Raw genomic sequence first — 11,535 nt, 5'->3', positions numbered from 1 at the left:
ATAACGGAACTTAACGGTAGAGTGATCACTTCGTAACAAAATAATAACATAAGTGACTAAAACGTAACATTTAAAACATAAGTGACTAAAATGTAACTTGAGGTAAACAAAAATGACTATTTTTATAGATTACCCATGAAATTATTATTATTTTTAAAATTGTCAAACATGAAAAACAACGGGAATATATACCTCTTTAAAAATAAGAGTTGACCCAGAGTGCGAAGGCAACCAACATGCTGAAAGCCCTAATTTGTATACAAAATTGTTGACATTTTGATAATAGAATTGGCTTTGGATGGGCAGTGTGTTTACCTGCGGTTAGTGTAAAAACAGCGGTGGCGGTGAGATTAGATATTATAGCGATATTGTAGTGTGAGACAAAAAGTAAGCTAAACGCATCGCACTCCACCGCCCATCCAAACCCACCTTCAATAAGGAAGAAAAGAAGGTTGTGACGATAGCGGTTCACCCTGGGTTAGAGGTATAGAGTCGTGGTGCTTGGTGAATGAAAGGGTATCTAGGTGATCGGTTGAGATTGGTAGAAGAAGAAAATTCTAAGTGTCTTGGTCTCTCTCGTTTCAGGTATTATGAGGAAGTCCAATGTCTTGGCTTGCTAATAGAGTTGTTCTTTCTTTTCTTGCAATAGCGATAATATGACATCCTAAATTAAGGGTGCCAAATTTTTGGACAACTAAGTAATTAATAAATCTAAGATCCCATCTGTGAAAGTGGTCTTTCAATAGATCACCATGGTGTTGACCAATGCCTAAAGTATATAAAATCCACCTAGTGGAAGCATGTGTATAGTATGTAGTTCGCTCATTAAAAATACATGTAGGGGATACATGGAGGTGACATAACAAAAATAAATCATTAGAAATTATCTATCCTCAAATTAAATTTTTTTTATCATTTTCGTTTTAATCCCCACCTCTTTGTGTTAAAAAAATGTTAAACATGCTAATTATAAATGTAAAGTTTATATGTCAAAAAAAGCCCTTAAGAAAATGTAAAAAAAAATTCAATTAAGCTCCTGCGCTAAAATTGCACCAAATTGAGTCCCTACCGTTAGCTAAAATAATCAATTAAGCCCCCTTCGTAATAGAATTCACGGTTGACCATTAAATTAAATTGATGGACCAATCAAATAGTGCCACATGGTAGTTTCGGGTTTAATATAATATATTCATAAAAAAGGATTAAAAACATAAAAAATTATTAAATATTAAAATTTTTTTTAAATAATAAAATTGATATAGACTAGGCCTGATCATAGGTCGAGCCGAGATGGGTTCGGGTTGGGCCATGCAAAATTTTAGGCCCGTTTTTTAGGCTCGGGCTTGGCTTGAAAAAGAGCCTAAAGTTTTGCCCAAGACCGACCTAGATAAAAATGCTAAACCCGAGCTTGGCCGCCAGTATTAAAATTTTTTATATTATTATTTTTATATAAAACAATTTAAAAAATATAATACATCAAATATAATAAAAACATTAAAATAAATGTTTCCCAACAAATTGAAAATACATAAAAAAAGTCTTTATACTTAAATAACACTAAGATAGTTGCAACTTAACAAGCAAATGTCTCTAAAATAGTCTTTATATCCCATTTTTCGGGCCTATATTTTTTCCCCAACCCTCCCACTTTTCGAATGGAACTTCACAACTTGACTTATGATCAGGTCTAATATAGACTTATAAAATTATAAAAGTTATAATAATTTTCAAGTTTTGTGATTTTTCAATATTTTTTTATAATATCTTTATGATTTTCAAAAGTTTTAAGATTTTTTATGCGTTTGTATAAAATTTTCAATATGTTTTATTAATTTTATAATAATTTTATAATTTATTATATTATTAGATTTTTATAATTATTTTTATAAATTTATAAAATAATATTTAAAATATTTAATAATTTTGTAAATATTTCTAATTTTTCATAAATTATTTGATTTTTATGATTTTTAATCATCTTTTATGAAAAATATTAGAATAAACTAAAAGTTACGACGTGTAACTATTTGATTGGTTTTCCAATTTATTTTAATAGTCAACTTGGTCAAATAATAATTCCGTCAATGAAGGGACTTAGTTGATTCTTTTAATTAATGACAGGAGCTCTATTGGGTACAAATTTAATATAGGGACTTAATTGATTTTTTTGTATTTTCTTAAGGACTTTTTTTGATATATCAACCTAAATGTAATAAAAGAAGAGTGTTTTGAGATACGCTCGCCAAACTTGAACCTTGAGGTTGTGAGGACGCTTGGTTAAAGGAAGAGATTGGGCCTATCAGAGGAAACGATGGGAGAAGGCCTATAAATTAGGCCCACATTTGACCCCAAATTAACCCCTATTGCCCCAACATAGACCTCATCTCGTTAAAGGCAACCAAGTTGGGATTTTGAGGGTCCAATGAGGACAAGCTGAAACTCGTCGGAGGGGGAGAAAAGGGGAAAAAGATGATTTACCGAAAATGGAGTTTGCTGACAGGACCAGTCTCCATCCTTGGCGGAATCGTTGGAGCCACTGTGGTTGCCCACCTAATCTTCCTTGACGTAATTTCTTGTACCCTTTTTCCTTCTATTTCTAAACCCTAGTTTCTCATGTGATTTGTTGGTTTGGTATTATGTTTCTCTCGTTTTCTTTATTTCAATAAATATCAGTCATTAGGAACTTGATTAGGTTGCTTAACATAAAATTTTAAAATTGATTCTGGATTAATAACTTCTGAATATGCCATTACAATTAGGAAGATCATTAAGTGTACTTGAATTTTTATTTGAAGTGTTCAGATGTTTCAATAAATATGTGTTAGGAGTTCAAAATTTGAAGTTCGAAGTTTCTTTTGTGTTTGAGCTTTCTATGATAATTGAATTGAAGGATGAATTAAAATGAAGAGGGTTGGAGAAAGAAATAGGCATTATAAAGTGATTAAAAAAAAACACATTGTTTATATGCAATTGAGGACAATGCGTTCCATTTCCTCATTGTTTGTCTAGGTATTTTCCTGTGGATTATATACAAAACATTATAACGTGTCTGCAAAGGGGTGGTGCTCTGTCTTGACATTTTTTCTTTTTGAAAAACATGTTGAATACTTGCAGGATCCATATCTTAAACCCAAGAAGAAGACGATCGACAGAGAAGAAAGAAGTTGACAGTTGCTTTGTTGGTTTGGCAAATGCATAGGTTTGTTGAAAAATACCAAATCTGGTTGTAATATAATTTGCTTAGCTTAGTAAAAGCTTGAATGAATGCAAAGGAACAATTTGATTTAGTTACAAGACAGGAAATTGAATGTCTCCTATAAATGCTGGGGATTTGTTTGTTCCTCCTGAAATTAAGGCAAGGAAACTTCTAAGATTTTCAATTTTCAATATGGCAGACAAAGAAACACAAATACCATTCAGTAAACGAAATGGTAGAATGAAGGGAGATTTAGATAACATATACAAATGCTGCTTACAGACATCAATACTATTGGAATCCTGTAATTCTTAGGAATTCATCATACAGCTGCTCTTCCAACTTTCATGCCGAAACCATGCTTCACTTTCAAGACACTGTTCAAAATCATATGAACAAATCTCAGGAGATGAAGCAAAAATTAGAAAGAAGAGAAAGAAAAGAGAGAATGAGGTCATACGTTGGGGCAAGTTTGCCAAGCTTACATAGCTCTTCTCCAGTATCCTCATCCAACACCCTGCCTGATATCTCAATGATGTAATATCTATCTCTATCAGTTGGAAGCCCTCTATTAGCAAGCAATTCCAAGTCTTTTTGATGGAGCTCTCTCCCATTTACAAACACACCACTACTCCCACCAGCACAATTTTCCGGCATCGGATAGTTAAATTCTTCTATTTGCGGCTGCAACAGAAATGAAATTTAGTTGAGAAAAATAGTAGGCCGGCCAAACAACAACAAAATGCTTAGCTATTTAATCTCACAGGAATTATGCCAAGACAAGGTCCGCCCAGAACACCCCAGAATCCAGCTCGGAAATCATACCTGATTAACCATGTACACATTCATCATGATAGACATACCAGGAAGAACTAGCAAAAGTAATAACACAGCAGATCAGAAAGAAAAACCAATGCATGCTTACCAATACTGGCCGGGTTGAATTCGTCCAGCCGTTCTTTCAGCTTTTTTAACCACACATTCAGGTAGAGGATGCCCATTAACTGAAACGTTTCTTTTCCCATGTTCCTCGATTTGATTATATTTTGAGGATTCCTTGAAATTAATATTTGCAAAAAAAGATTCACCTCCTCTTGTCATTTTCGGTTGATCATCTTCTTCGATTCCATCCCTTGAATCTTGAGAAGTCTCGGTATTAGAGTACTCATTGAACGCCACCTCCATCTCGGTAGGTAATGATGCTTCTTTAAAAGAACTTTGTCTTGTGGTACCATTGTTTGACACAACGATCTCCTGATCAGAGTGATTACTATGATTTCCCTTCCCAAATCGGTTGACTGCACGATTGTTAGTAGAGTAATCAAAGTGCTCTTGAAGGGGTGAGCCTGCAGGTGGGGGAGCCAAAATGGATTTGATCGGTTGATCAATAGAATTCACCTCCTCTCTGTTTGGACTGTTTTCATCCTCAGAGATGCTTGGAGATGAAGAACAAATACTTTGCATATCCCGAGCTTTGACTGAGTTCAAAGCCTTACCCATTGACAATGCATTAGATTCTCTATCCATTGATTGATACTCATAACCCGAATGATCATAGTCATCAGACGAAAAGTTAGCAGATATTTGGTTCGCATGGCCATGGAAATGTGAGGAGCAATCCTTTGCAACTGCATTAGAGATATCATCAGCCTCCACAGAAATTTCCATCGCTTTTGCATGATCACGAATAACAAGCCTCTTGTTGGTGATGATAAAACTTATCACGGTAGAACAGGCTCCACACCGCACTTGCTGTTCATTTTTTACCATGAGCTGAAGTTTCCTGGGCATTTGTAGTAGTTCAAAGCAATTATAGCATGTTATAAATGGAGCACCACCAGCCATAGGACATAAACGGCGTCTACCACCGGCCAACACCATCCTTTGTGGACAGCCCTGAACACAACCACCTGTTTCTGAGTTAATGTCTCTTGGCAATCTAGCATGTGCTTGCGTACCATGTACATTCAATGGAGGAGGCATTGCAGTCCTAGAACCTAAAGTCATAGGGTTCTCAATATGGTATATTGGATTATTAGGCATATCAGGAAATCTTCTATTGCCAAATGCAGAGGTCGGAACAGGGGCTGGAACTCGCTGATGTTTCTCGTAACAGTGAAAACAAGAACAAGAAGCATGATGCAACACTGAACTTTGCGGGTATGGCATGAATGGGTGATGATCACTTCCATTGTACTGTCTAGGAAAGTATGGATGTGGCGGCAGCTGTTGGTATTCCCCTGGCAACTGATGCGAGGTTCTTCCAAGCACTCCGGATCCAAATGCATTTCCATATGCAGGAACATGATTTGGATCAAGCATTGGAGGATGCAGTCCATGCGGAGTCATTGCATTCGCACCAGGATAAGCATACGATTCTGGAAATTGAGCAAAGTAAGAGGGCCCTGCCCTAGAACCATCTTTATCAGGTCCATAGAAAGGTAATGAAGGGTTTTGTGATGCGGAAGAACCATTTGGAAACCAGGAACCAACACCACCAAATGACTCTGGAGGAGCAACCCTCCCATCAAGTGGAACCTTATCTTTTGGTTTATCTACCACATTACAGGACCTACTAAGTTGCTCCTTTATCTCATTTAGCTTCCTCAGAAGCATAGCTCGATCTTCTTCAAGGAGAATTCTACCAGAACCATCCTGGTCAGTTTGAGCCTGCAACCCATAAGAAGCATCTAACTGGCGGTTTGATGGGCGTTCATCCGGATGGTCTTCGGTAACATCTCTTGGAATTCTCGGAAAACCCTCCATCTCTTCTTGCTTCCCAGCGTCCCAATCAGGAACGTCTCCCAGTATTTGTGATCCACCAGTATGCCCAAATTTGGAATCGAAAATCTCGTTTTCTGTTCCAGTTAAATTTACCACCTCATCCTTATTTGCACTAATATCATTACCTTTGCCAACACAGCATTTATCAGCAGCAAGTTTAGGTTCATTCCTAGTTGTATCACACTTCAAAGAGCCAGCGGTTGATTTACCACCCGCATCACATGAGTCTACTATATCCTTCTCCGAAAAAATACGGAACTTGGTAGGAACTCGGCCGAGCCTGTCTTCTTCCCACTTCTCAGAGGAAGTTTCCGGTTCACAATTCTCAGTTTTTGCTGTTAATCAAACAACATTCCACTATCAATTTCATGCAAGAAATTATGCTCATTTGATTGCAAAAGGACCGAACTAAAACAGGAAACTGGAATCCAAAGCCTTAAATGATTTCAAACTACTATAATAAGCAAAATTTCAAGTTAACACAGATACATGACAGGGTGAGGGTAGAGACAAATTTGTGTCTCTTGCGTTCAACAACTTTCTCATCAACCAAACAAAAAAGTAGGAAAATAAAGAAAAATATAAAGAGAGAAAAGCACCTCGAAGAACAGCGCCGCAGCCACCACATTTGTAAACAGAATAATCTGCAAGTTCTGGAAGAAGGTTTTCGCACTTTGGACACAGAGCCAACCTTACTTTGGTTGACTCGGTCATTTTTTTTAAAGTCATTCAGAGCCCCAGCACTCCAAAATTATAGAAAACGACGTCACGCCAGAAGCAATTTACTTAAACCATTCCTTTTCTTTTAAGAGCTAAAATATCCCCCCACGACTCTTGGCAACAGCCATCAGCATCAACAAACTCGCTTACTCATTTATTTATATGAAGCAAAATTTGGGAACCCCGAAATGGATAGGTAAGGAGGGAAAAAAAGAAAAGGAAGCTGAATTGACGGTTCTAACAAACTTTCCTTTTAAAAGCCAAGTTGCTGGGTGGTGGTTCTTGGTTTTCTCAGAGCAAACATATAAACAAAAGAACCCAGATTACATGATAGTTTCCCAAAGTTGTATGAAAAATAAAGAATATTCATACTTTAAAAGAAAATGTTGATTAAACTATTATCTTTTAACCATGTTGCTAATGTGGAGGTTACGTGTAAAAAGATTTGGAGCTTTGAATTTTTCACACATTCAAGTTTTGAGTTTTTTATTAATTAAATAAATTACAGTAAATCTAATTACAATATTTGATTTTTTTTTGCCATTGTACGGCTTCTTGACTTTTTTTTAAAGCTCGACTCCCTTGCATTATATGTATTATAATTTTTTATATCATTTATTTTTATGTTTTGAAATATTATAATCAATTTAAAAAATCAAATTGATTGACTCATGAACAAGTACGAATTGATTTTACTTATTTTTATTTTTCATATTTTATTTGATCAAATCCATTTCACAATAACCTAACTAGTTTGATCATCAATCCGGTTTTGAGTTTGTTTGATACAAACGAAAAGTGAGATGAAAGAAATTAAGAGAAATACTCATTTTCAATCTTAATGCATAAAAATCAATAATTTTCCATCGTTTCTATAAAATACAACTATAAAAACAGAATTATATTTTCCATTTTCCATTTTTATCTTTCTACTTTTATTTTATTTCATTTGGCTCTACTCAGCATAAGACTAAGATAAAAAAAATTATGGTATTAAGGTTGTACAATTAATGCAACCAAAGAGAGAAGAAGAGGAAAAGCAGTGATTTGTCGGTCGTGAAGTGTGAAGGAAACTGCGAAAATCTATTCCAACTCTGACACATCTCATTGTTGTTTGCCCTTTAACATATGCTTATAACAAATATTATACAGAATTATATTTACTTGATAGTGTTATTAACCCTTTTATATAGAATTTTTAATAAAATATTTGAAAATGATAAATGGACAATATTCAATAAAATGTTGAGTAGGTAAGCCATCATTTTATCAATTTTTTTGTATTTCTATTTTAATATTTGAAAATTTAATAATAACTGAAAATAATCTCATGAATAGTTCAATTATTTAATATAGCAGAAATCAGTCAGCTAAACCAGGGGATGTGGTCCCATGCTTACTTAAACGTAATAATGGAAAGTTTTGGCACAAGCTTCTTTTATTTTCCCATTACTTTTATAAGGGACAGGGGAGAGGGGGTCGTCCTTTCGTCTTGTTTTTCTTTTGGGAAATAAATGAAACATTGGTGGGAAAGGGCAGTCGGCATGGAGGGGTTTCACTTTTTAACTATGGATGATGATAGTGATTAATCGCGTGTGTTTTGAGTTGAGTGCAAGAGGTCGAGTTTTAATGGCAGCAATTAGAAGGACGGTGGGGCTTTTAACGTCAAGTTTGGTTTACGTGTAAGTACTAAATAATATAATTAATAAAGAGGTTGAAGCTAGGCTTAACAATTAATGTCCACCGCACAACATAACTATTCAATATTAATCACAAATTTAATACAATGTCACTTATGTTCTTTCATTTAAATTAATCTACCTCTACGGTCGCGGATCAAATTCCGTAATCATTGCACACAAAATGTTTCATAGAGGTTAACTTATTAAATGGGGTTCATTTGATCCGTTTAAACTAGCTCAATTCATGGAACTCATGAGAAGTCTTATCTACTTAAACTTTGGTGGGTCTAATGAAATACTCCAATAAAATTAGAGTTACCAATGTAATTTATGTAAATCTTAAGGGATAAAGATATATAGGGTTTAAATCCCTTAGCACACTCACATTGTAAATAGACACAAATTTCAACCGTTGATGTAATTCGATCTGTACCGTTGGTTTGGAGGAGAGCTCAACTATCAATAGAAGCCTTCCCTTCATTTGTAATCACTTAATTGTAATCATTCATAGTAATTTAATACTATTGAGAGCATTTACTCAAACACTTTATGTGCACTATTTTTTTGTGGTTTTCCTGTTCATTCGTTGCTGTTTCGTTTCGAGTTTGCTTCCCTTCTACTTTGATGCCTTAGAGAATTTCAGCAAGAATTCTCATTTCTCAAGTGTTAGGCTAACTTTGCGGACTTGAATCCAAGAAATCGCTTAAGGCCGTGTGGTTTGCCAGGCTAAAGTTCTAGGCCCATAACAGTTGGTATTCAAGCCAGTGTTTGAAGGTGTTGATTGAGATGTCAAAAGGAGTAGAAGAACAAAGTTAAGTCGATGGAGACTCGTGGGAGAAGCAAGAAAGCCAGTAACTCGAGGGATATGTTGTCAACTTTGGAAGACAGGGTTGCCAAACTTGAAGGCTCCATGAGGGATATGAGAGCGACCTTTGAGATAGTCGATGGACACACTGACGAGTTAGGCTAAATGAGAGTGCAACTCAATGACAATATGGCATAGGCTCTTAGTTTAAATCAAGATGTGATGAGAGAGACCTTCAATGTCGTTATGGATGACCAAACTTAGAGGGTGAAAAAGAGGAATGACTTTTTAAAAGCTTCAATTATGACTTTGAATGAGGAAGCTAAGGTCATGATGGCAAAATTTGAGGAGCTCGAGGGACAACTCATTGTGTGTAAAGCTGTTGTGGGTAAATGGATGCTAGTCTCAATCTCTAAGCAACGCAAAATAGATGTTCCCAAACCAAAGGAGTTTAAGGGGACGATGGGGGATGTAGATAATTTTCTCTAAGAGACAGAACAATACTTTCATGCAAAGGGTATCGAGGATGATGTCACTAAGGTAAATATTATTTCTGTCTATTTACTAATGTCACTCCTTATTGGTGGCGTTGTAGGTTCACTGATGAGAACCAATGTGGGATTGCAATTGGAACTTCGAAGGAGTTCTAAAAGGAGTTCAAAAAGCAATTTTACCCACAGTATGTCGAGAAAGAGGCTCAAGCTAAGTTGTAGTGATTTATGCAACAAGGCACTATGCTAGAGTATGGTAAAGATTTTAGTGAGTTGATGCTTCAAATATCTGACCTGAGTGAGAAAAAAAACATTCTATTGGTTTAAGGATGGGTTAAAGCTCTGGGCGAAGTAAGAGTTGCGTTGAAAAGGTATCACTAAGCTTATTATAGCCATGATTGAAGTGAAATCCTTTGTCGAGCTTGGTCCGAGGAAAGACAAGTTCGACTCTTCCAAGCCCAAAGAGACGAGCAATAGTAGGGGAGACTACAAGGGAGAATGGGACAAAAATGGCAATGGGGGCAATGGGAAACCACCTGATAGGAAATGGAAACCCAACAACAAACTGGAGAGGTCGGTGAAATGCTTCCTTTGTGATGATCCGTATATGGTGAGGGATTATCCGAAAAAAGTTTGTGTTTTATGCCATCGAAGAGGATGATGAGCTAGACAAAGCAACAATGAAACTAGGTTCGATTGTGCGTTTTGTCAAAGCCAAGAAGGTCAGAGAGAATTAGAAGAAGCCGGTGAAGTGTTTCTTATGTTGTGATTTGCATAAGATGCGGGATTGTCTGGAGCGATCTAAGCTTCTGCAGTCACTACAGATGTAGTAGAGCCAAAGAATGAGGTGTTAAAGCTTGGGTCGATGATACTCAATTCTGTAAAAGCAAAGAAGAATCGCAAGTAGAAAGGGTTAATGTAAGTGGACATCAACATTGCAAGTTGATGGAAAAATGCTCTTATCGATACAATGGCGTCTAATCTATTGATATCGAGGAAAGCCATGGGTAAACTTAGTCTTTAAGTTAGCAAATTGACCAGAAAAATCAATATTGTAAATTCCAAAGAGGTCCTAATTGTGGGAGTAGCACAATGAGTTGAGTTGTAAATTAGTCAATGGAAAGACAAGGAAGACTTTGAGGTGATTCACTTGAATGATTACTGTAACAGTCTGATTTTGACCCTAATCGGAACAATGGTTTTGAGACCACAAATTCGAGTCTAAAAAGTATTTTAATATTATTTTCTGTGTTAATTATGTGTGAATTTACAGGTGTGAAAGTTTCGTAAATTTATTTTATTGTTTGTGTGCTTAATTTGAGAAAAGGGCTTAATCACGTAAAATGAAAATTTGATGATTTAAATAAGAAAGTGCCTAATTGTTGTTGTCTTTATAATTTGGAGGCTTTATGTTGTGATTTAGCCAATAATAATAGGTAGTGGACAGCATATTGATAATACATATGGTTTTTATATATTAAAAATAAAAGTTAAAATAATAATATAATATAATATAATATAATGTTTTATTAAAATAAACATAACTTAAAAGCCATGTTTTCATCTTTCTTCAAACCGAAATAAAAAGAAAAGAAAAAGAAATAAGAAAGCTAGGTATTCGACCCTTGTTCAAGCAATTTGAGGTATGTTTCGGTTTCGGTTTTTAATAATTTTTACGTTTTTGAGATCGTTGCTAAGTTATCTTCAAAGCCCATGTCTTAATTTTTAAATTTGATGATGATTTTGTGTTTTTGCCATTGATGATAGCTTGTGATTTTTGTTGTTTGTTGATGAAATATTAAAGATATGTGAAAGATTAACATGTTTTGTCTTGGGATTTTTTATGAATTTGGTAAT

At 35.3% G+C, this 11,535-nt stretch overlaps 1 protein-coding gene and 1 long non-coding RNA gene across 2 annotated transcripts; one reads left to right on the top strand and one right to left on the bottom strand.

Moving 5' to 3' along the window:
• Window positions 1-2,266: 2,266 nt before the first annotated feature.
• LOC105796187 (uncharacterized) lies at window positions 2,267-3,387 on the top strand. The gene is made up of 2 exons (XR_001134369.2): window positions 2,267-2,565; window positions 3,115-3,387. It is a non-coding gene; the product is annotated as an uncharacterized LOC105796187 (long non-coding RNA).
• LOC105796171 (protein ENHANCED DISEASE RESISTANCE 4) lies at window positions 3,201-7,014 on the bottom strand. Its single transcript, XM_012625781.2, has 6 exons — window positions 6,580-7,014; window positions 4,122-6,315; window positions 3,961-4,021; window positions 3,657-3,880; window positions 3,477-3,573; window positions 3,201-3,344 (listed from the first exon to the last, which is right to left on the bottom strand). The coding sequence occupies exons 1-5, from the start codon at window positions 6,707-6,709 to the stop codon at window positions 3,519-3,521; spliced, it is 2,664 nt and encodes an 887-aa protein (XP_012481235.1). The 5' UTR covers window positions 6,710-7,014; the 3' UTR covers window positions 3,201-3,344; window positions 3,477-3,518.
• Window positions 7,015-11,535: the final 4,521 nt, after the last annotated feature.

The sequence above is a fragment of the Gossypium raimondii genome, chromosome 7 (assembly GCF_025698545.1).
Source record: "Gossypium raimondii isolate GPD5lz chromosome 7, ASM2569854v1, whole genome shotgun sequence".
Classification (NCBI taxonomy): Eukaryota; Viridiplantae; Streptophyta; class Magnoliopsida; order Malvales; family Malvaceae; genus Gossypium; species Gossypium raimondii.
This window is presented reverse-complemented; position numbering and strand designations above follow the sequence as displayed.

What these genes read in the sequence shown, in the direction of transcription:
- LOC105796171 (XM_012625781.2), bottom strand. Translation starts at nt 6,709, where the DNA reads ATGACTTTAAAAAAAATGACCGAGTCAACCAAAGTAAGGTTGGCTCTG. An exon ending in ATTCAACCCGGCCAGTATTG is followed by an intron (nt 4,022 to 4,121) that starts GTAAGCATGCAT and finishes ATGGTTAATCAG; the next exon opens with GTATGATTTCCGAGCTGGAT. An exon ending in CTTGGCAAACTTGCCCCAAC is followed by an intron (nt 3,574 to 3,656) that starts GTATGACCTCAT and finishes GATTTTGAACAG; the next exon opens with TGTCTTGAAAGTGAAGCATG.